The sequence below is a fragment of the Dicentrarchus labrax genome, unplaced genomic scaffold (assembly GCF_905237075.1).
Source record: "Dicentrarchus labrax unplaced genomic scaffold, dlabrax2021, whole genome shotgun sequence".
Classification (NCBI taxonomy): Eukaryota; Metazoa; Chordata; class Actinopteri; family Moronidae; genus Dicentrarchus; species Dicentrarchus labrax.
The window spans coordinates 9,725,092-9,751,343 of NW_026136706.1; the positions used below are offsets into that span (position 1 = coordinate 9,725,092).

The 26,252-nt window shown below is 39.8% G+C and overlaps 2 protein-coding genes across 2 annotated transcripts in view; both read right to left on the reverse strand.

The window, feature by feature from the left end:
• The window catches only part of stxbp5l (syntaxin binding protein 5L), a 380,881-nt gene that overhangs the window by 191,812 nt on the left and 162,817 nt on the right, over positions 1–26,252 (reverse strand). The gene's annotated exons all lie outside the window — the stretch shown is intronic.
• ralba (v-ral simian leukemia viral oncogene homolog Ba (ras related)) overlaps positions 18,496–26,252 on the reverse strand; it is a 15,665-nt gene continuing 7,908 nt past the window's right edge. Inside the window, exons 2-5 of the mRNA XM_051404561.1 lie at positions 22,258–22,469; positions 21,488–21,696; positions 20,453–20,630; positions 18,496–20,304 (exon numbers count right to left, since the gene is read on the reverse strand). Of these exons, the coding sequence (XP_051260521.1) occupies positions 20,182–20,304; positions 20,453–20,630; positions 21,488–21,696; positions 22,258–22,371 (624 nt within the window). The 5' untranslated portion in view covers positions 22,372–22,469 and the 3' untranslated portion in view covers positions 18,496–20,181. The remainder of the gene's footprint in view (positions 20,305–20,452; positions 20,631–21,487; positions 21,697–22,257; positions 22,470–26,252) is intronic.

The following is a 26,252-nucleotide window of genomic DNA, read 5'->3' on the forward strand; positions in this document are numbered from 1 at the left end:
CGAAATGCTTAAATAATGCTGCTTTACAAATGTTTGGGGGAGTTTTGTTTTCAGGCAGAGTAAATTACAAGCAGGGAGGTGAGTGAGTGAGTTGAAACCCAGAAATGAAACACTGTGCTACGTAATTGAGTCACTGGTATTGATCAGTAACCCTATTAACCCCCTTTGCAGTTAGATCAATCTGGATATCTGTCATTTAATGATCATTATGGTTTTATTCAGCATTGGAGGGAGAGAAATAGGTGTCACTTCTAAGATGTGCAAGGTAAGGTGGTGCGATGTGGTGGATCCCTGGAGACAAACTATTTCCTATCTGGCTGCACTCTCTCCACACTCATGATGTCTCCATCTCTGCTGCTATCAGTTAATGAAGCCCAGTCTGGAGCGTGGAGCAGCACTAAACCAATCTGCAGGACACACATGAGGAGCAGAGGGGATTTGTGGACAGCAAGACACTCACAGGCAGTTAGCTTGGGGGTATCAGGCTTCAGTTTGTGATCTGATAGTCTATCTATGACTCTACGTACAAAATGGAAAAACCTAAATATGGTAATAGAATATATTGCCTCCAGATTTACTGTGTGCTACTAGCATGGGCACCAAGGAGGCATGTTGCTGAAGTGTAAAAGCCATATGTAATTGAGTTGGCAGCAAGACCTCTAAAACGAAACAAGCAAAAAACAACAAAGATAGCTGTGGAGGAATATTCCCCCAAGGTGTCTGCATTGCACCAATAAGGAAGGAGCCGAGCCCTCTGGGTGGAGGGTGCAGTCAGGTTCACTGAATTCCACACAAGCCTATCAGTCTGAATACGACTCCTCCAGAGGGAGTGGATCCCACACACTCAGCTGTCTGCGGTGAGCTGTTTTTCTCTCTGGGGGTAATTTGTGGCACCGCATAGTGAGACATCAATTCTTTCTGACGTGTTGTGTAGAGAAAATAGGAACATTTAAAGGCCTTTATTTGTCATCGTTTTTCCTCGAACAAATTTATTACCATGGAGGTCGCTGGCCTTGAGACACCCAGCCGGGGGTTATTGTATATCTTTTTCATGCTTGTGCGAGTGGCTCTCTCCACTCAGGGCTGGATTGGCAAATGCAGATGTATTTGTATGCACTCAGTTAAATGAAAGCGTACTCAAGCATACTTACAAATGTTCAGCCTATTAAACTTGTTGACATTCTGTTGTACTTTCACTTTTGTTATTTGGTGATAACACAGATAATTGCAGCACTCAGCTTTTCTGACAATCATGTTAAAATACTTAGGAGCCTAAAACAAAATGGTGCATGGCACACTGGACAAACTGTTAATACACTAAGTGGGCTGCATGACAAATATCATAAAGTGTGAATATCGCTGAGTCCAAATTAGCAACCCTGCAGAATATATTAAACACATGCTACCTAATTTATTCATATCTTTGATTTTACAGCAGTTCCAACTTGCAGCATCTTCTTAACGGTTGGCAGCAAAGTTAAGATTGAATACACAGTGCAGTCAGCCTCCATGTCAATTTGACTTGGTTTCTCAAACTTCTCGCTTGAATAAATACTCCATCTGTCTGAGCTGATCTCATCATCAACATTGCATCTAATCCTCCTCCTTAGACATCAGACTGTACTCGCTGATGATTCTCCTCCAAGTCAGATTACATTCTGGGTCTCTCCAAGGGAATCAAACATCACCAATCCTTGAATGGCTTCCAAGGTGACATTTTCATCTGAGCCCTCCCCTCACAGTGGACTTCTCTCTCCCCCCCCCATCAGGATTTCTGCATTGTTACCAGGAGTGGCGCACAAATCCTGCCTCACGTGATGTAATCTGTCTTTTCTTGACATATCCACATATGTATGTACAGACACGTACACAAAGCTGTGCACATACTTTAACATAACAGACCTAATGCTATCACACACAGTCACATATGGATGACGGAATACAGACATACACATAGACAGACACGTGCAGCAATATAAACTTAGACACACACACACACACATTTCTCCCCCCCCCCCTCCAATAACTGAAAGGGGTAGAGGAAGCTCACAAAGGGAGTAATGTAGCACCAGGGAAAATGCCAAGTGTCTTATTAGTGGTTTAGTTGAGATGGCTGGGAATCGATGAGCGACCCCACTGGTCACAACACAGCACTCCCAGAGACACACATCATGGCACTCAGTCTGCACAATCCATCATAACAAAACAAAAAAAGAAAACTCTTCCAGAGCTAAAGACTTTCTCCTTCTTATCCCCCTTCTGTTCAGTGCTTTGGGAGGGACGTGAGAGTGCTGCCAAGCAAAGGCATAAGCAACATAAGGAGTCCCTTATTTTCTGCTTTGGTCCTTGGAGATGACTCCTCTAGTCCACCTCCAACTTTTCTTTACAGAAGTTTTTTAATGTTATCCTAGAAACACTTTTGATCAACAAACACCTTTTTAAAATCCTTATAGTAAAAGCTGATCAAGGAAATCCTGTTTCTGTTTTAACCCTGCAGATGTGTGTACATCAAAGTACCAGTGCAGCAAATGTGGCAGTAATGCTAGGAGTACAAAATAACTACTGAAACAGTAGCTTGTAGTACTCATTGGTAGAAATGGCAACTCTGGACGTGTCCAGAGGGCACTGACCACCCCTGAAATCTGAGTGGCCACCCCAAGTGCAACCCCATTGTCCTTACCTCTTCTACTTTGCCTTTCTTGTCTTTCAGAGGCTGTAGTGGGCCTCCGTTTTAAAGCTACGATGCTGGTATTATATGAAACCAGATGATCTAAGGGATCCTTTGACCTCTGACCTCCAAATATCTGCATGAAAATGGGATTTATGGGTACCCATGAGCCAGCAATACTTGCTACATATACCTTTACTACAGCTATCAATATGATTATATGATATTATAAAATATTAGATAATTACTGTTTTATAATCAAAATCGCTTCATATTTACCCAACTAACTACTATCAATTATTATGTTATTGCTTGATATTTTCAAATGTAATACAGTAAAAAGGGCTATTAGTAAATAGTTAACTAAATTAGGGTACTCATGACATAATAACTACACGAGCAACAGTTTGGCATTTTTGGAAATAGGCTTACTAATTTTCTTGTCACAGTTAGATGAGAAGATTGAAACCACTAAATATGAAGCTACACATCATTAGCTTAGCTTAACACAAAGACTGGAAATGGAAAAAATAGCTAGTCAGGGTGTGTCCACAAGTAACAAAATCTGTCTACCAGCACCTCTAATGCTCACTAATCAATCAATCAGACTCTGCTCATCAGTCAGCTTCTCTAAAGCTTAATAATAAACACGTTCAATGTCATTTGTTGCTACAAAGATTGTACAAGATCCATACCACTCTCATGTCAGTGTGTTAAATGTGGTGTGAGGCATTATGGTAAAAGAAAGTTGATTGTTGAGTTTAATTGACTGTTACCTGGGAATGAGACTCAACAATCAACTATCTTTGACTGACTCCACCTTTAGGTATGGAGCAGGGTTGATTAGCTTGGCTTAGCATAATGACTGGAAACGGTGGAGAAACAGCCAGTGTGGCTCCAAGTTCAAAAGCAAATAATATTTTTTTCTAAAATGGTGAAATATTTCTGCACCATAACCTCCAGTTCACAAACAAAAGCACATTCTCGTAATTTCCACTAATTTACTGGAAAAACCTCCAGTCATGCATCATTTTACTCTTTGTATTCAGTTTGAGCAGACATAAAAAGAGAAATTTGTTTTGCTTTTTGTTTTATTCATGCTGTTTCCAGAATCTCTCTCTGACTTAAACTGACTTTATTTTAAAGATTGGTGCTCCATACAGCCCCTGCAAGAATGATACCCGGTATATTAATGAAAGATTAAAGTGGGTATGTGGTCACAAACCATTCAAGATGACACATTTCCAATTTGTTCCTCTCATTCCTGTGTCTCCTTCAAATCATTAGGCAAGCTGTTGTGAACTTATTGAAAGAGATGGTATAAACAAGGTTATTCCACATGAAAGGTGTGCAGATTGCGTGGCAGTGCTGTAACAGACAGGGAACAGCTGGTGGCTAATGGTGTTTCCGAAGATGAGCTGCTGTGATTCTGACCGTCTTCCACTCTGCACTCTGGGTTTTTTCCCCCACTAACACTTTGATCAGACTTGGTGTTTTGTTTTTTTTGTGTTTATTAGGCTTTTCAACAGACAACCAGATAGTCAGTGACAGCAGATGGAGCACACAAATGTATACACGCAGATATAATTCAAGTAGTTTGTCATAATTAAAGTCATACACATAACTGTAATTAATACCGTTACAACACACAATGAAAAACACATTCAAGAAACATCCAAAAAAACATGAAAAAAAGGAAAGACAAAATGTGAAAAAAACACAAGATGATGGAATACATAAATATTACGACCTGCAGTGACACATTACCCACACCACACTAAATACACAACCATCACCCTTTCAAATAAGCAGCTCACTATGAGGGAATTTAATCATTTATATTTGAAAATGGACCCCAAATGTCCAAATCTAATGTATTAGATAGAACAGTAATTGAAAGCTGAATCTTTTCCAATCTGATAAAAAAATCCAGAAATACCTTTTTTCACGTGGTCAATATTAGATATTTTGCCAATAAGGTTGTAAAGCTTAGAACGTTCTTTTTTGGGTTTGTGGAGGGAAGGTAATGAAGAAGTAAAACCAAAAAAGCGCACTAAGAGCATTAGGTTCAATTTCCTCCCTGATAACCCTTAGACACGGTATCAACAATCTCTGTCCACTATTTGAATAGTAAAGTGTAGAGCCAAAATGAGTGAATAAGATTTGCTGGAGATTGTTGACACTCTATATTTCTCTGTGAATCAAGCCTTTATAATAGATGCAGCATATACGTTTACACTGAATGATATGTTTCGCACAAATTGAGGATGTGTGTACATTTTTTTATCTCTATCCAAAGCTCACTTGTTATTTCCACCCCAGACCCAAAAAACTTATAGATTCCAGTGACTAGTGATATTGTATATAACAGAACTGTAACCTTTTAAGGTTGTAATAGGTTTGAGGAAACTATGTAATACTGAGTAGGTTGGGGAACTCAAGAAACATGTAGTGGAAAAAAAAAGGTTTGACTTCCTGATTTACCTTTGTCCATACCTGCACTCAGCCTGAAAATGAGCTCTAAAATGCCAAAGTGGCTCAAGGGACCCACTGTTAAGTATTATTCAGTAAAGCCACTGAAATAGCTGTCTGAAAAAACAAGCCAGCAGACACTTCACTGGCTGTTCCAAAGCCCTACTCACCTGGCACAAATATTATTTGGGAATGTGAAGGGATTTGTGATCATTTCAGGGTCTGCTGGTCATTTCACTCCAGTATCAATGTACCCTGTAGTTTGAGAAGTTAAAACTCCACTGCAAATTACTCACATTATAGCAGTAATAATAATATCAACAATACATGAAACTGGTGTGGCATTTATCCCCCAAGAAATATAATACAATACAGAATGAGCACTGTGAAAACATGAAAGCTTAGACAAGCAAGACACTCACCCAGACCTACCTGTATATGTATCTATGTTTAAAACTATGATTCGCTTCCAGTCAATACAGCACATTTGTTTGTGTTGGTCACTTCATGTCTTAAGTAACTAGATACATTTACCGGTACTTAAAGTATAATGCTGTACTTAAAAGACACACCGATCTGCCACCATCAGGACCTAACAAAATGATGGAAACATACACCTTTGGATACTCTGCATACATCCATATAAGTGCATACAGAACCTGGCACAACTGCAAGTCATCAAGGTGAGACATCTGGATCTGTACACTTTCTAAAGTCTCTATACCATTTTTTTTTTTTTTTTACCTTTAGAAATATTGCACAGCAGCACCATGGAGCTCTGCTTCCAATCCTCCTTGCATTGCACTGAATAATAATCCTGCAAAGAGACACCTGAGGAAAAGATAAATAAAGTTATTTGTGCTGTGTATTTTTTTTCTTATAATGAAAATATTTTGTCACTTCTTTTGACCTGCCTTAAGGTGACAATTAGCTTCGTGTTCATGCTTTCCTTATCAGAAATTAATCTGTCACAGTTATTAGATCGACAAACAAGACAGAGTGGGATCAACAGAAGAACACAACGTTCTATCCGAACAAAGAGCATTTGTTTGTCAGTGTGTCTGTGTTAGTATTTGTGTTTCTATTTTCTCCCCAACTTTCCTGTCGCTTGATGGTTTTGCATTTCTCCCATCGATACCTAATACCTAAAGGGTGATTACACACTTTTGGGTTGTAATTCTGGCTCCACAAAGGTTTTACACATGTCCAAGAGTCATGTTTGTTGTGCTGATAATACCTGACTCGCATGAAACCAAGAATGCCTTAAAGGAATATTTATTTGGTTTCTTGCTGTGAGTTAGAGGATAAAGCCATATTCTCACGGGACTAGTATTACCTGGGGACCTCATGTGATTTAGTAATTACCCCACCACGTCTGTGTTTCGTACGGCACAGGATAAGCAAAGTCTGTGTTTTAACTCGAATTTACTTACATTATACCCCGGATATGATGTCAAGGCTCTGCGTAACCTATGCGTAACAGTCTGTTACTGATCTGACGTTACCTTTGCTGGTACCATAGGGCCCGCGGAGCGCCGTGAGAGAGAGAGAGAGAGACAGACAGACAGAAGGACAGGTGCACAGCAACAACAGTAGCAACAACTACACTAATAGTAGTGACTGATGATGATGAACATGACAACAGCAACAACAGTAACCGTAGCTATAATAATACTTATAATAATAATAACACTAATATCAGTGATATTGGCAATGGCAATCAAGCAGGACCATGGCAGGAGGCTCCACCAGGATCCATGAGAACCTGCGAGACGAGAAAGCACAAGAACTCCGGGGAAGAAGTGAAGTTAGTAACACGCATTAATGGGACATGAATGAGTGCAGAAAGAGAGAGGAAGAGAGGAGCTCAGTGCACCATGGGAAATCCCCCGGTGGTCTAGGCCTAGAGAAGCATATCTAAGGGATGGTTCAGGACTCACCTGATCCAGCCCTAACTATAAGCTTTATCAAAGAGGAATGTCTTAAGCCTACTCTTAAATGTGGAGAGGGTGTCTGCCTCCCGAACCACAACTGGAAGCTGGTTCCACAGGAGAGGAGCTTGGTAACTGAAGGCTCTGGCTCCTGTTCTACTTTTAGAGACTATAAGAACCACAAGTAGCCCAGCATTCAGAGAACGTAGTGTTCTAGAGGGGTAATAGGGTACTATGAGCTCTTTAAGATTTAAGGGGCCTGACCATGAAGAGCTTTATAGGTGAGGAGGAGGATTTTAAATTCTATTCTAAATTTTACAGGGAGCCAGTGCAGAGAAGCTAGTACAGGAGAGATATGATCTCTTTTTCTAGTTCCTGTCAGTACTCGTGCTGCAGCGTTTTGAATTAATTGGAGCGTTTTAATGGACGTATTGGGGCAACCTGATAATAAAGAGTTGCAGTAATCCAGCCTATTATGGGGGTAATGTGCTGGACTATGTCTTGGCCATGTGCAGTGACTTCTTTTGACAACAAAATCTTGCCAGGCTTCCAGCAGAGGCTCCAGGAAGTTAATCTTTGGTTTTTGGACAGCTAGCAGTTTTTTTTTTGTTAAGCCAAGCTTTCCGTATCCTGGCTGGAGATTTATATGTGCTGAACATATAGGACAGAGGTATCTATATTCTCCTCTAACTCTCCACAAGAAATTAATCTCATGAAAGTCATCATATTTTCCTGTTTTTACTTGAAAGTACCGTGAATGTCATAATCTAAGTTAGCATCAAGCTCAAAGTGCAGATGAGACCCATCATGAAAGAAAGTATTTTATAAGTGGAATATTTGATCTGTTGCTGGTGCTAGATGAAAAGACAAAGGATATAAAAGTCCTGAGCATTCATGCTTTTGGAGTGTCTGTGCAGAATTCCAATCTAAATCTACCCAGTAGGGATATTTCACAACCAAATTGTTTCTGATAGATCAGCAGTCAAACAGACGGACTGACAGACTGACATGACCATTTCTAAAAGCCATGCCGCTAGTGAGGCTAAAAAGCAAAAGCAGCACACAGTCGTACTGTGACAAAGACAAAGGCACGTCCCAGGCCTTACAACACACACACAGGATAGAGGTTGTACAAGGGATAAAGGAAGAGCTCATCCCTGCATAAATCCAACTTAATTCAACTGTCTAATCAGTATTCTGCTAAGGCTGTCTTTTGCACATATTTTCATCTATTATGGTAACCTTCCAATGTGTGTTGGGCATCTCAAGTGGAAAACTTATAATGCTTCCCTTTGTAACCACAGAGAAACATTAACGTGTTCTTGAGACTGTGCCAATAAAGAAACTACAGCAAGTAATGTTTTTATTTCCCCAAGTCACACCTTCTCAAGAGGGAAGAATGGATAAGTGACATTTCCAACGCCAACTGTGAAGGGTTTTGCCTACTGTGATTAGCAAACAGTATGTGGTGATGGAAAACATTTAGCGGTATGGCTGTACGAAAACAACCTTTTAGTGAACTTTACACAGAAATGTCAAAGTCCAACACAATAAAGGCCAATAAGAAAAATAAAAAATAGGGGAAAATACAAGGACAAAGGCACCCTTTAGATTTCATCTATGAGTCAACCTTCACATGATTACAGTCATGAATACATGGCATTTTTCACAATTGTAATGCTTTAATGTATGTTTCAATCATAATACTGTATGGAAAAGAAATACTAATATAAGCAACAATGAAAAGAGGACAGAACAGCACATGTAGCAAAATCCAAACTAGGCTTTATTATTTTGGAGTAGCCATTACAATTTCAATTCTGTATTATAATATGAAATGTCCTAAATAATGTTATATGTGTTTAAATATTGTATCTTTGAATATAATGTATGTTCATTGTTGTATTCATAATTAAATAAGTATATTTGAAATGCTGCACAAGAACAGTACTGCTGACAAACTGCTGTTCCTTTCTGATTGGGGATAATGCGTTTTAGGCCCGGTCCACACTAATATGGATACAATGTATATCCTTTTCTCTCAGTCTTGGCCTTCCGTACACACTAGGGCAGAATTTGCCTTCTCTATAACCCAAATCCCAAAATAAGTGATCAGGGAAAAGTGACTGAACTGTGTTTTACTTTAAACTAAGTCAACAAAAGCCAATTTGTCTGTTTTCTTTAAACCTCAATCTTGCTACTCTTACTTTGATTCTATACAGCAACAAAAGAGCTGCTATTGTGTAACAGGTACGCCTCACCAGCCATTTATGTCAATGTGGCTTTATTTTCCTCAGAGGTTTGAAACTGAATACAGCTCCTTAGGTAACGTCCTATGTCTCATTCTGACGTATTTGGTGATGTGTGTGTGTGTGGACACGGACAAGGCATGGTGAATCATACTTTCCCTAAGAGAGAATACAAATGTGATATGTCCATAATTACCATGCGGCAGAACGACAGGTGGGGATCAGCATTTGAGAGGCTGTTCACTTTTTCTCTTCTGAAGGGCACCGTAGCTTATAGCTGGGTTTGTTTGGCAGTGACCAGGATGCAGATGCAGGCTGCTATCACAGCTGCATCTTTGACTTTATCTCAATCCTTGAATCTTTTGTACACCACAACACAGTGCAGCCGATGCACTTTACAACAGAAAAGATAAATCACTTGTACATTACAATACAAACAGGAGCAGAGGGTTGCCTATTCTTTAATCAAAGTCCTATGAGACCTAGATGGATAGCACTTTATCTGGGAAGGGGCAATATCTTATCTGAATAACTGTTTGATATCTTACTTATACATGGCCAATTTGTTACATAATTGCCACGTCATTTTCAGCCTTAGTGCACATGGTATGTAAATGTTGTGCTCCTTTCAGTCCACTCTAATACCTGAGGGAGATTGCTATATAGGTGTACAAAAGGCCATTCAGGCAACAAAGCAATTGTGAAACGGAAAGCCTGCTGATTAGCATTGAGATCGAAAATGCTGCTGTGGAGCAAAACTCCAGCTAATCCCACAGTGACTGGTTGGGTCGGCACCTTCCAAACAAACACTGAATGGTCATATAGCAAGAATCGGAACAACGTCCGTTCAAACATTTGATAAAACACAGAAAAAAAATGTATGAAATACCAACCGTGTTTCCTCCAAGATAATCAAACAGCTGTAAACTAAAAGATGAAGCCTGCCGCGTAGCTTCCTGTGAGAAATGCCAACACATCAGATGAACAAAGTGATCCACTGGCAGAAGGTATATGTCAAAGGACAAAATGCCAGAAGTGATGAGGTGCAATGGCAACCCAAAGAACCAACATTCACTATCTCTTATTTAAAATCCACATAAAAAACAGCTTGATCTGATATTGTAATAATTAAAGACATTCTCACATTTTCAACAATTCATAGAGCAGCTCGGCTACAACAAACTACATCTCAACTTTGACATGTTTTTGAAGTTGGTGCAGGACTTTGTACTTTGTATTTTGCCACATTACTCATATCTCATCATACCTGTCAGACAAATGCAGCAGCAATACGCCCACAGCACAAGGAGGCCTGCTGTGTTGAGGTTTCTAACAATACATCCCTACAGCCACATGTGCTTGAACTGAATTCATTCATCTTTAATGGCACACACACACACACACACACACAGCTTAAGTTCCTGATGCAATTATTGCCCATACACCTCATGCAGATAAATGTGAACAGTGCCGCTGTATCCCGCTGTTGCCTGTTTTAAATAGCCTCTAATGGATTGTTACTTTCAAGCCTACCCGTCCACCTTTGACATGAGTTATGTGTTATTGTGGTTATGAGAGCACACTGCCAGGAATCATTGGATGGGGCGATTATTGCCTCTTTCAGTTTATCTGGTTTGGCCACAGCCTTACATGTTGCACTGGGATTGCGTGGAGGTGTTTGAGAGTTGGATAAGTTTTTTTTTTTGTCCCATTACCTCTCACTTTGACCCATCATGGAGAGAATGTGGTTGAGCACCAATTTTCTCTCAGCTTCCAAATGGTTACCCATATAATACACGCTGTGCTTTTTGTACATTTGTTACAGTATACAAAAATAGAATAAACCAAAGTTGAGATAATATAACTCCTATTTTATTGGATAAGTTATAATTGCTGACAAATACTGTGCTTTAATAGACTTCTATCTGCTTACAACTACATTGTAGTGTGCTATAAACACTATTATGAGTAGGAGGAAAGTTGTAATGAATAATTGAAAACTGTATTTAAGAAAACAAAGACACCTGTCCTGATCCCACATGTTGCCATCTTTAATTGATGTATGTTGACTATACCTTGTGTCTGATGGCATGAATACTTGCTTTGAGTGAGGAGAAGCACAAAAGTTCAGCCTCAGCTCAATGAGAACAGTGTAATAAAAAATAAGAATAAAGTGTTAAAAAGAGTTTATCTTTTCATTGTGCACTTTATGCCCTGAGTGTGCAGTTGTAATGTGTTTTTTGTAACAAATAATTTAAGAACAAAGGTAAATATAAGCACAACAGGGTTCAGTGAAACAGTATTTTGTGTATTCTGCAGCCTGTTTGAAGCTGCGTGACTACAGATGGTGAGAGAACTGCAGCTCAAGATGAAACACACAAGGTGTAAAACTTCTCATTTAAATGCAAGGGATTTGTGGTTTGTTAAAAATGTGGAGCAGTCAAACTGTTGTGCTGCTTTCAAAATGGCAAGCTGAGAAAAAAAGCTTTAAGCTCGAAGCCAAATAGATTCAAGTGTAGGCAGCATTCATTCACTGAGTATATTTTAAATATTGTTAAGTCATGGTGAATGCAGAAATACTTGACCAACTCCATTGTGTGGTACTCATGTGGTTCATGGTGATTGTCAGTGTACCCAGGAAAGAACTGCAACACAACATTCAGGGCAATTTATCGTCAATGGAAGGCTTCATAAATTGTACACATCAACTACACGTATGTAAATAAATTGACACTTGAATCCTATATTGGGATTACTGAAAAATGAACACACACAAAAAACTTTTTTATGATATTTACTTTCATTCTTCATTCAGCATTTGCCACTGTCACCCCACTGAAGGTGCATCATAGCTCAATTTGTGAAGCAAGTTTCCTGAGTCTAAATTACAGAGCAGATAGTGAGCCACAATTATTTTGTAAATCACAAATAACAGTAGTTATAGCACCTTCAACAGTGTTCCATTTATTACAAGAATAAATAGTTTCTGACAAGCTAAATGGATTCTGCTTTCCAGAATGTTTCGGCTGTCAGGTTGTTATTGCTGGTCCAAATAAAGATCTGATCAGGTCTGCTGGAGTTGTGATGGGCGTTATTGAACACATCACCTGCAACTGTAGGCGCTCATATAATGTACTGCATGACATGCTCTAATTCACACTGTTTGCTTAAACATCCAATCAGTGCTGCTAGAAGGGTTCTTCCATTAATTTAAACCACAATGAAGAGCTACATCAGATGCTGCTAATGAGCTTGTGTCCCCCATGTTACTGATTACAGAAGGACGGTGCTAATTTGTGTATACCACCAGTCTCCTTCTCTTCTCTCCTACAATCTGATAAATTCCAGGGCGTTAATGCAGGGATAAGTTCTGCTTGTCCATGGAAACTGTCACTTGTTTATGTAGTTGCTCTATATTTGATGTCTTGTTAACTGGCTTTAATTTCCATTTTCACAAACAAATCAAGCATGATTAGATCACAGATGCAACATATGTGGATTCTAATATCAATTCTGTATTTAAAGGCACACTATGCAAGATTTTTACCTTAATATAACAGCTTCCAAGTCATTTCGATGGTAAACGAACTCGTAGTATAGCGAATCATCCCGATAGCAAAGCAGGAGAGGGACGGCGTTGGCAGAAGCAGCAATGCAAGTCTGAAAGGTGGCGCCCTGCCAAATCTCGCGAGAATCACAAAGTGCTTTACGGCGCGACGTCACATACATCAGCGACATAAGAAGCAGCCTCAATGGAAGACACTAGCAGGCATTCACTCAGACGTTACCTGGTCAGTAGACATCTTCGGAGTCTATCTTTGCCTGTTCGATGTCCCACGCTTCCATCCTACTGAACATGTACCGGTATACAGGGGGGAGGGGATCAGGCCGTGAGTGCAGAGACGCAGAGCCGTATATAGAGACGGCTCTGGTATTTACGACAGTTAACGTTAAATACAAGTACTCCGCAGCGACTCTAGGGGTAGCTGTTTGACAAAACCGGAAAACTGCATAGTATGCCTTTAATATCTAACCACCAAAAGAAATAGCCTGACAACTTTTGACATATAGTTTCACAGCTTTGCTAGTCCAGCTGTCTCATCTTACTCAGTGGAGGAACATATTTGGGACTTTTCATCAACTGTATCCTATAAGATATAACAAATTGATACATTCTTAGAAATACCAGACGTTGAACTTTTGTATTTGAGTTCATGATTTAAGAACTGACTTAAACATTCACTATTGTAATACACATGTAAAAGAAGTTCCAGCTGTTCACAAGGCTAGACCAAATGTGTAAAAGCCCTCCACGTCTCTATATGATCACTATTGTCTGCTCTGTCTTTTACAGAATGAGTTAAAGCATAGCCTTTATGCAACAAAACGTCTCAGTCGATAAGAGCCATCCAATGAGGATTTGATACACGTGTAGCCAGCCTCTAAAGCGGGGGGGGGAATTCCTAACCTCTTTGGCTTGTGGCTCATTGGGATTTGTGGTTTGGGCCTCTTGTCATATTTCAGAAGTTGTTAGCAATTTCACCAAAGAGAGATTTTCCCTTGAAGCTTCTCAGATGGTTTCATTTAAATAACTGCCTGAAGCTCAAAGAGATAAAAACCCTCGAATATTTAAAAAAGCAAAGATTCAGTTCAAAGTCCAAACTATTTTTTTGTCGCAGAACTTTGTTGGGGGGGGGGGGGTTCCTGCACCTTTAATCTCCTCACTCATTGGAACCACTGCTCTATAGGATGCTGCAACTCCAGTGCAGGCATTTCAAAATAAAGGTATTTTACGAGATGTTATGAGGACAGGAAATACTGTGAGTCGGGGAATATACAGTAGTCACAAAAATAAATAGTATGCATATAAAACATAAATATTAATGAGAGCAAATAGTACCGAAGTCTTTGGCATTAAATAACATTAGGAAACCTAAGTTTAATGAATATTCATTAAGATGAACACACAATCTGTCATTTATTACTAATGCCTTTATTTGATTTTCATCACTTTATATATAATTGTTCATCCAAGAATTGACAAGAAGCTCAACATATATGAAGGGTCTTCAGCTTATTATATGGAGTGGTGAGCCTATTGACAGACTCCTCCATTACACTGTTAACCATTGTGGATCATTTGTACTGTACCTCAGCACTGAGGATTTGCTGAGGGAGCATCTCGCTCTTTTTAAAAGGCTGGGAAAATACGAAATGGTTCAAATAGGCTTTCTTTCTTTCTCCCACTGACAGTCATTTGTGCTGCAGTGTGGAGCTGTTGATAGTTTGGCTATTACAGCCACACAGTGCAGATAGAAGAAGTATGAGCTGTTGTTTCATGACAATCCAAACAGGTTTGCTTTCTTCCTCTGACAGTGATAATAGCAGAAATATACACTGCTTAGTTCTAAAGTGCCTGACATCATGCCAAGAATGGCAGTATGGTCAGATCTGGTATTTCACGGTTTAGTGGTAAAGGACCAGTGGGTAACATTTAGGAGGATCTATTGGCAGAAATTTAATATAATATTCATAGGTAGGTTTTAATTAGTGTATAATCAGCTGAGTTTAGGAATAGTTGTGTTTTTGTTACTTTGGAATGAGTCGTTTTTATTATATTTATGAAAAAATGTTCACACATTTCACGGCCACCATAGTTTCTCCTTCGTGCTTGGAAGGGAGAGGGTGAAGCGAGGCATATGCTACGTGCAACTACACCACTAGATGCCACTAAATCCTACACACTGGGACTTTAAAGATCTTAATAATAACTGGTTTTGGGTTGTTGACTGACTGTCGTCACTCTCATTTGGCAACGCTTTAGATTCTGGTGTAAAATGTACAGTGTAATTCTTCCCAATTTACAGTATAATTACCTGTACTGACAGTATATCAGTACAGTACATACATGTAGGTACCAGGGAACAAAATGTAAAGTTAGGGAAGAAGGGAGTGATGATGTAGAAGCCTAAAAAATAACTTATATTGTAGGTATTTTTAAACTACTGGATACCTATTCTGTTATTGCAGGGTAAAGTATGGTGATTGTGCCTCTGGTTAACTGTGTGTTTTAATTACAGAGTTTTAGTAGTTATAATTTAAATCTGAGTCACATAATTAAACAATGTGAATCTCAACCAAGGTTTGGAACTGTTTCAGCATAAATGCATCAAGACTTTCTGTGAGCTGGTCCCAGCTGGTGCCCTTCTTATTTTTTTCAGCCCTCCCCCTCAGACAGCCTGAGTCCGCCACTGGTATGACCTACTGAGCAACAATCTGGTGTTTGGGAGGAATTTAAAGATAATTTATACAGTAAGTAATCTTAACTACCAGGTACCTATTCTGAAATGAGGTTCAGCTGCACACAAGTGAGTCGCAGCTGAGACTGTCTTCCATGAAGCTGTTGTTGAGATGTTTAGTACAGAAAGGTGTTATTGTAGTTGTGGTATTAGGTTTTTTTCAGTTTTTGGATGCAGGTTGAAATTGTTTGAAGTTTACATTTAGCAAAGACGTGGTGAGTATGAAAGTAATGAAATGACTAGCTTGTTGTATCGTATTTTAGTTTTGATATTATACAATGACGTATCCTTTACTGTTCATGACAGTTACACTGTGACAGGACGTATAAATCGATCATCTTCTACAGCTGTGTGTGTTTTCAGTTCTGCTGCATTTACTGAGAAACCTCATCCTAAAAAAGAAAAGAAAATGTACCTTCTGTACTCCATAACAGCATTGAACAGCATAATGTGAAACAGTGCACATAAACCTGTACCACCTCAGGCGTCTAACGTGCCCTGTAAGTGCAATGTTGCATCCCATACTGTAGGCCTACTTTACAACATATACCACATATAGGTTTATAGTATGTTCCTGATATTCAGACCTCTGTTTGTTGCAACATAAAAACACAAATGTATCCTGTTCTATCTAGGAACAATGCTGTTTGATCCTATGTATATTATAATCTGAAAGTAATATTTAATTATTTTTTAAATAATCACGGTGCATTTTATAAAATAAAATAAATGATTATAAATTTCCAGAATATATTTCCTAACTTCAAGATCAGTATATATTGAATGTTTACATGGATAACAGGTTATATTAACTTAGGGAAGTTGTTCTAAGATTTAACTAATGTAATTAATGTTATTACTAATTATGTGATAATTTGTTATACTCAATAGATAAACATACAGATAATTATATAACTAGTCATTCATTCTGCATGAACCTGTTTGATAAGGTCTGATAAACTGTGTCATTCAGTCAATATTCACCACTGAATGAAGCCTAGTAGTGGAAAGCACAGTGAGAGCGCTAATGATGCAGAAGGCATTAAACAGGAGACCGGGTCTACAGAATACCAAGACTGCCATCCCATGGTCAAAGAGTGAACATGTCTCCCCTCTGAGACGCACCCTGCAGACAGCAGGATGTGGCACAGTCGCTAAAATAGGAGTTATTCTCCGTCCATTGCATTTATCTTATAGGTCGAGCACAATTCCACCGAGTCTGTTTCTCTTTCTGTATAATGAAGGACTGTGATGGTGCTTTATCACTTGAACATCCTCATCCCCAACATTAGCTCAGATATAATGAGGGTTACTCAGAGGACGGGGGCCCTCTCCACAGAATGATAAAAGACCCGAGAGTGCGCCAGTGACACTGCATCGGTCATTAGCCTGGCTCACTTTGCCCTTTCATATATTTCTAAATAACTGCCTTCCTGTGGGTTTAACGGACCACCTAATCTGCCTACTTAGAGGTACAGGGGAAAGAGTGGAAATCCAGAGAGGTGAGTGTCAGGCAGGTAAATGTGCTTATCAGAGCTGTGACATGTTTAGCCTCTCTTGGTGGAAATGCTGCCACAGGCTTTAAAACCCGATTGGTTTAACCAGTGATATAAACTGGGGACGGATTAGTGTGTTTATGTGAGGCATGCAGTAAATGTGGAACAGTGGCTGCCATTAATGTTACATTTTAATGCCCACAGTACTTCTCTCAGCACTCTCCCTTTTAGAGGTGAACACTGTTTTTTAGAATTCACCTGGCGTTGGCCTGTCTGATCAATACTTGTAAATATACAATTCTCTCAAAAGACCAGAGAAATAACAGTCTTATCTCCGATGCTGTTAAGATGCACAGCCTGGAGCTGCTGCAGTGCCAACAAATGGGCAATTGATTTTAAGGACATGAGGGATATTTGATTGTTGATACCAAAGGGGAGTTAATGCTACGATGGTACTGGAATATATGAACTTTCCATCACTAGATTGTTCTGCCAAATAGAAATATCACAGCAAATCATTCATCCCTACAGGAAAACTACAGGAGATTATAAAACAAAACAGAATAAGGTCACTGTGAACTTTTGAGTAAGAGACAGTCCCTAAAGGAATACTACTTTTTTTAAAGTTAAATTTGAGTCTTAGTTTTGTTTGGAAGGGCCCAGTGCATGAGGATGGCACACAAGCTGCTTTCTCATGTTAAGCTGTAGGGGACATCAAGTTATACTAAAAGTCAGTGGTATTTGGTTCCTGCTATCCTTCATGTGAAAAGTATTTTCGCAGTGATATATGGTTAGTCTTTGCCTGGTAATGTAGTCAACCATGTTTTCACATTGTGAAATGAGTTTCACCGACTGAGCCACCCCCAGGCGTTCAGCAACGACAAACCATGACTTGTTCATCTTGAGGGTGACGCTATACTCATCCTGCCATGTAAGATAAGCCTGTAAGGTTAATAAAAAACAGTGCTAGTATATCACTGTCAAATGCAAGAAAAACAGGCCGTTGGCACCCTTTTCTCGATGGCAGAGGAACAATCAATGCAAAGTGAGTAACTGCTAGGTTATGTGACTAAACTGGGGCACAAAATGCCCCAAAGGGAACAGGAAATGACAACCATAACATTTCACTTCGATGGCTAGTGCCAACATAACTGTACTGTGTCCATACAGTAAGCAGACACAGCAGTTCCCTTACCTCCACCAGCCAGCGGAGGGCAGCGCTACGTCTACTGGTGGGAGCCAATTCACATTCAATTTTATCTCTTTCAAAATTCAATTATATCATCATCTCTTGCTATGGTTCTTATATAAAATCAAAATTTGGAACACGCACATACTTCATGCTTTAAAAGGTTTTCAGAGACAAAATAATGTGTAGTATTTACAAAGAAAACAAAGCATTTATTCGGCAACACTCGCTGCAGAGAGATAAAAGCATACTCACAGCTGTAGGAAGTAAAAGGAAAAAAGGGAGGGCATGTTACAAAGAATGGTTTAGGCAGTGGTAGAAACATCTTGTTCACTGTAGCACTTGATTAAACAACAGTTAAGAAGTTGGCGCCCTCGTCAAAGCTTCAGTCACACAGACACAGAAAGGATTTCCTGGTAAATGCACATACACTCAGTTAATTAACAAACATACTGTACATCTACAAACATAGTTTGACTTTTTGTGATTTTGTTGGCACAAACTGTTTAAAAATCTCCAGCGTGACTCCATTCAGCACAAAGTCCACTTCTTAGGTATCTGAATTGTAGTGCATGTTATTCAAAAGACCAAGGAATAAAAAGAATTTCAGAAATGTTGAGATTAATAAGACATTACTGATTATAATGCCATTATGGACCAGAAGCGTGATGGCCTCCTGGATTGTCAACACCAGTCTCACAGTAGAGACTCCAAACTTCAACACTGTGTAAAACAGGAAGTAATCTGCACTGTGAGAAGGGCGGGAAGGGCCAGATTACGTGAACATGGCAGAGAACCATTATGAAAAATAGGTCTGCTCTCTCCTCTGAATCACTGCTCACTTACTAACAACGAAATACTAGTAACCACATTAAAACCTCCCTTTCACAGCCTCAAAATATCTAACAAATGTTAAAAATATTTACATGAAGCTCTGAGTAATCATACATTTGTTTTGTTTTTCCTGTGATTTAGAGTCACCAAAGAGTTTATCTTGCAGCAGCTGAAAAAACTGCAAAGCATCTTGTGATTGATTTGTGGTAATCATGGAAGGCCTTATACAAAATGGAATAAAATAACCCTGTTTGGCAACAAGTCCTTTGATTGCACGGTCTGATTCTCCTGTGGTCAGAAAATCACAAATCCTCAGATGAACTGAAAAAAAACCAAAAGAAAAAACAAACATTACTACAAAACAGCAGCCTTGAGGGCTCAAAAATGAAAACATTTGAAACTTCCAGTCTCAACAGCGATTCCAAACACGGTCTGAAGTTGTTCAGATCAGAGTCTGGAAAGATGAATGAATGAATGAGGCCAACATCTTCAATAGGCAAGACATTAAGTGTTATCAAAAATGATTACAAACTTGACAGACAGCAGCATTAGAGTTTCTTGTAAATTGATGAACATAGAGTCAAGGGGTCTTTACTAACATAGACTAAGATTTATGCAGGTTAAGATTCAGAGCGGGTAAAAGAAATTAAGAGCACTGTTTACTTGACTCAACAATTCTGGTGTAAAACACACTGAACCTAAGTCAAAGGCAGTATAATCGCTGAGTTAAACAGTGGAGAATGTCTTGAGCAGCAGATTTAGTGTCAGTGGCAGTTTGGTCATTGGCTTACTATGAGCCATCAAGCACTGCAGTCCAAGTCACAGTCACAACAGTGGTTACCTTCCAATAAAACAGAAGCTCAGATTTCATGAATTAAAAATGGCAAAAACAAAAGAAGAAGTGGTTGGGATTGTTCTAAACACTAAACTAGAACCAGCTATTAAAAAAGATACAATTTCATTTGAATGACAATGGCAAGGACGCTCTGCTTTGTTCCCCAACCTATCAGTTGTACTGTGGGTTGTTAAGGTCCATGAAGAGTTCAAAGTAAACAGCATCTTTCTTTGAAGCTCTTCTTGTTCTTCTTGTTCTTTCCTTTTCCGTTTTTGTCTTTGTTTTCTGACATTTTCTTGCCTCGTACTTCACGCATCAGGTCAAAGAATACCTGGAGAGAGGAGACAAGGAATCCATTAAGCACTTGTAGTTCATAAAACTCCTGAACATGCAAATAAGATTAAGTAATGAATACAAATCCTAAATTTGACTATCAATTTATAGCAAATGTACTAGGTTCGATGCGCTTGTCAACACACCTTGTCGACGTTGGCTCTGGTTTTGGCTGATGTCTCCACGTACTGGACGCCCCACTCCTCCGCCTTCCCTCGGGCCTCGTCCACAGATACCTGCCTACGCTCCTCCAGGTCCGATTTGTTCCCTACCAGCAGGAGAGGGATCTTGTCCTCTTCCGCCTTCACTCGCAAGATCTGCTCCCTGTCGGCACAGGATAGGACTGTGTATTTTTCGTATATTCACCAGTTTTTCTTCTTCAAATAAGTGAGTTTTGATTGTGATAAATCTGACATAATCTAACAGTTCATGGCAGTTTTTTTAGATTTAAAAAAACCTGAACCTTTTTAAGACCTGGTTGGCAAATCAGTATAGCTGCCATTCATGGTATTTTGTAGTTGATTATACATTCTTTATTTATTGTAACCCATTATTTATAGATAGGCTTGTTGTCAAAAATGCCTCAATGTGTTCTTAGCTCGAACCATTTCCTAATTTTCAGCACTGAATGGATCAAACAATGATTCCCAGACTCACTTAAATTCTACTTCAGCAACATTTTGCAGATGTACGCAATTCTATAATGCTACTGACTGAAATCTGCATTTGAGCTTCAGTATTTTGTTCATGCTAGGATGAAGAGAGGCTGTCCAAATCCTATCCAAACCTTCCTGTCACAACACATCCACACTCTTCTCTCTCTACAAATATTACGTAACACACTATATAAGCCCTATTAAAGCAAACCTGTTGTGCAGGTTATATTTTCTAAATGCAGAGCTCATACACAATCTCCTTACCTGGATTTGCATTACTAATTCACGGCATTGTGCTGGCAGATAATCATATGAAATTTCTTGGACCGGTATTTGGTGCATGTGTGTACAACAAGAATGTAACCAAGCAATCAGAACCATATCTATCATATCAGCAAAGGTCAACATGTACTGTACTGATATATTGTATAATTAAAGAGCAATACATAGCAGTCTGAGCTCCCATAGGTCCACCATTTACACATTTTCAGTCCCACACTGACAGATGTAGGCAGGATACAGTACCTGAACTCCACAGTAGCACTGAAGGACTCGTGCTCTGTGATGGAGAAGACCAGCAGGAAGCCCTCCCCGCTGCGAAAATAGTTGTCCCTGATGGCAGCGTAGTCCTCCTGGCCGGCTGTGTCCAGAATGTCGATCTGGACCTCCTCCCCGTCCAGAACCACCTTCTTCCTGTAGCTGTCTGCCTTGGTGGGCTCATAGTCCTCTACAAACTGTGGATGGAGAGACACATTTCATAAGTGAAACATAAACATATGCTTCGAGTTGTATGCATTTATATGCAGAAAGCATTAGTTAAGCATTGCAGTTATGTGCAGGATGCAACACTGGTTAAAACTGAAGCGTGTCTGAGCCATCTAATGGACATCAGACAGATGACTGAAAAATGCAGATGATTTTCTGCTTGGTAGCAGAGCCAAACTGTGACCATCTCTGCCTTCACGCAGTAAACAACAACATCTGTGGTCAAGCAAGCGTTGGACTAGAGAAAAGCATCCTTTTCACAAGATTCCCCATGTTAACCTATTAGTAGTTTTGTAGCACCATCATGTTCTTACTTTTACTCTAGCTTAGCTTTGACATTTTAAGAGGAAGTGCGTACATTCAATATGTATAGCAAATCAGATATCTAGATTAGAACATTGGATAAATAATACAAAGTGAACTGTTTAGACAAAGAGGTGCAGGTGACCTTCTCTAGCTTCTCTATCTGCTATCTGGTCACCTTAAACCCATAGCAGTTTTAAGCTGTTTACATGGACATGTTGACTCACCTCATCATACATGAACTGCAGGGTGAGGGCCGACTTCCCCACGCCTCCACTGCCCACCATTATCACCTTGTGCAGTGCCAGAGAGCTCTGGTTTTTACCTTTACTGGTAGCCATCACTGGATTCTTCCTTGCGTCTCTTTTACTCACTCACACACGCACACACGCCCACCCACGCATACACTTCTCTGCACCCGGACACTCTCTGACACAACCTGTGAATGACAAAAGAGGAAACATATCAGTACCTACAGTAAATAACCTCCATACAGAGAGAACACGAGTGCTGGGACAGATGGCAGTTGTTACTTAACAGCTTTGACTATGACAGTAACTTGCTGTGCCAAGGCGCTAGGCTTTGCTCCAACAAATCTTGAAGCCTAACCCCCACCCTTCCCATTAAAGTGCCAAATTGCCCACTCATGAATCCTAGAACTTTATAAAGTCTGCCATCAAAAGGTCACTGCCGCTGATCAGAAGTAATGAAGCTATCATTCTCCACTGCAAGACGGCGTTTAGGAACGCATTAAAACAGGGGCTCGTGCTCGCCTCGTTATAAAGAAGGGAGACGTCACTGGCCATCCATCTGCACTATATGGGCCCTGCCCTCGGAAGGTGAAAGCTCAGAGTCAATTGCTTTTTGCCTGACTTCCATATCTTCTATCCCTGCCAGACACAACTTCCACCAGAGTGTAAACTGACTACGTTGTAAAAGCCTGCCTGTCATGTCTTAACCTCTGGATGAGCTTGTCTACAGCCTTTGGATGGACGGGGGAATGATTGTATCAAGATGTGTCAGATGTGTACAGATTCATCAGAAGGCCAGTTAAAACATCGTCAATCTGCCATTGGTAGCCATCTATTGGCATTTCACCAAGACAACAAGTGCTATTTTGGTTATTATATCTTTGATCAGAGCTAACTAATCTAATACATTAGCTAACTAACTACTTGTAAAATATACGGCAGCATGTTTGATATGAATAGGATGGCTAAATGAAGTTGACATTTATTTTTCAGCGATGATAAGCTATTTATATGTGACATATGCCACATTTGAAAATGTAGAAGTTGAATATGTGGCTAACTTGCATGATGACTCAACTAAACAGACATCCTTACATGTTAAAAAAAACCTTGCTGTCACTAGAATAGGAAAGCATACAAGGGTCTTTTTGTTACATAGAAAGTGTGTTTTCTGCATTTAAGCTGCAAATAAGTTGCGTTCATCTACACTGATTGCAGACCATCACACTTTCTGTATGACAGGTTAACTCCACTTGTGGTCATTATGCAAAGAAATTAAGAATATTAATAGCTTTAACGGGCGACATTATCATAAACAATGATTGGATATTTCAATAAAAAAAAATTTCAATACCGAGCATCCCTAGGTTGACTGTAAAGCACTGCATTAAAACTGCCATTAAACCAGCCACTGATGGCACTTTTAAAGATCATATAATGCTTCAGAGACGGAGCCTGGCATTCTGCCCTTTATTGTAATGGCCGATAGTTGAAAATGAGACAAAAGTGCATCTTAGCCCACTAAGACTATCTCTCTGGGAGATCAACCAAGCAGCCAGTATCCTGTGTTCTTCTGACACAGTAGAAGTCCAAGCCCATCACTCCCACTGTGGACTAGCCTACTGACGCAATTCTCCTACCTTCTGTCTAATTAATACGGACACTCAGCTTTCATCAGTTAACCGTTTGGCACATCCTGAGCTTAAGAGTTTTAGGCATTAGCACTCACTGTTGTTATCTGGGAAAGGTCAACAGTAAGCAACCAGTAAACCAAGCACCCAGCCATTTACTCAGCTCACTGCCAACTATAAAACAGTGAAATACTCAGTTAGGCCTGTCCCGATATGCGATAAATCAATTAATCGCACGATAAATAAAATGAGCTCGATAATTTTTTCGGCCGCGATAATTTCCATTTACATGCTTGTTTGATTTCGTCGTCTCGCTCTCTACCAAAGAGACTGGATAACCACTCCGGTGCATCGGTGACCCTAGGGGCATCACACCCATGGTGGATGTGGGTGTTTTGAGACCCACACTTTTCCCGGTGACAGGGTTCACCCCCTTTCCTTCCCTTTTTTTTTTTTCCCTGTCTGTTTTCTGCCTCGGCGGGGTCGCCCCCCCCCCCCCCCCCTCCCCTGTTGTTGCCTCAAACATGACACCAGCTTATGACCCTGATGATTTTTCTGCTTAAGTCCCTTTTGGGGTGTTTTGTTAGCCGCAGTTTGGCACATATAGTCATATACGCCTGAGTAGTCAATATCGATAATAGGCATCTGCTTCATCTCTTTTGCACTAAATGTTTACAAAGGTCCTAACTGACAGGTTTGCCTGTTAAGAAATGTATCACTCTTTATGTCTGAGCCTAATGTTTAATATTTTGTCTACATCCATTTTATTCATTGTTTTGCTTGTGTGTGGTTTTTATTCCAGTGCATTTTTTGTTAACAGAGAGTGAGAGTCCATTTTATTTATTGTTTTTGGTTGTTTTGTTCATTTCTTGTGGATATTAAAAATGTCTTCCAGTTCCAGTATTACATATTGTTTAAAAATAAAAGTTTATTGATCTTTGAAAAGGTGTACCTGCATTATTATGCCATTATCATTATATTAGATGAAAATGGTCTCGGAACGACAATATTATCGTTTATCGCGATAATTTCTGGGACAATTTATCGCCCAGCAAAATTTGTTATCGTGACAGGCCTATACTCAGTTAAAGAATCTGTCAATAAGAGCAGGAGTATTGACAGAAACTTTCACTTGGTATCCTCAAAGTCAGTCTGTCAGAAGACGCAATACTACTGCTGTCACAACATGACAAGAACCAACCCCCCCCACCCACCTTCTTTCCTCCTATAATTTTATCTCCATCTGTAGAGAGAATGATTTCCTCTTGGGATGTCACAGTAATGGGAGCGCTGAGCTGATTCATAGCATAGCAAAATCTGCTCCTCCCCAACAGTAAACATTTCACTCCAGCTCATACAGTGAGACGAGTGAGCACAGCATTAACCAGACAAGGCGGAGGAGAGAAAACATGCTGATGGCAGAGAAATCTCCTCCAAATCCACTGATTTTAAGTTCTTTTTTTTCATTATAACTTTATACACTACAAAGCTCTGTAAGATTAAGAGGTTGTTTCACATCAATGTTGTAAACTCCAGGTGTGAAAGTAGATATCAATCATGTCTACATAAATGTGCAATTGTGCAACATTTTCTCATATTATCCAAAAGCAGAGGGGGATGTGTGGCTTGCATCAAAACAACATACACTACAACATGGCAGCTATAGAGTGACTGCTGTGGGTGCTGACGATGTGGCATCGTGGTTCCTCTATCCCTGACGAGGAAGTGGACTCTAACCTATGCTCTTCCTGTCTTTGTTATCAGTAACCAGGCCAGTGAAAGGTCTCAAAGAAAGGATATCCACACAAACATACACACCTTTCTAAAATAACCTAGATCACTTCTTAAATTATTCACTTGCAACCCACTTCCCTGTGCGCATGTACACAGATCCCAAAGCTATAAATAAAGCAATCACAGTTAATAAACTGAAGGCAAAATATATATAGGCCTATATGCTGCATGCTGCATAGTGCAAGAAAGTGCTTAGTGCAACTTTTCCAAAGGAAGTTCAGACCTTAGGGAAGGGGGTTCCACCACATTTCCACCAGCTGCAGGTCACCCTTAGTTGGATGCAGGGGTATAATGGAGGGCAGTGGCAAAAAAAAAAAAAGGAATGAATATTTAGGCCTAACCCAGATATGGAACTGGTGTCTGCTTGGTACTGGTCCTTTTTAGGGGATGTAGGGTTATGGAGAAGGAGGGGGACAGTCTGAAAGACCACTCTGGTAGCTAAGCTCCTGAAATATAGATGACACCAGTGCAGTGTGGGCTAAAGGAATTCATTAAGATTCCCTTTGGAGAAGAAGCAAGTGTTCCCTCCCTGCTCGCCTTAACACT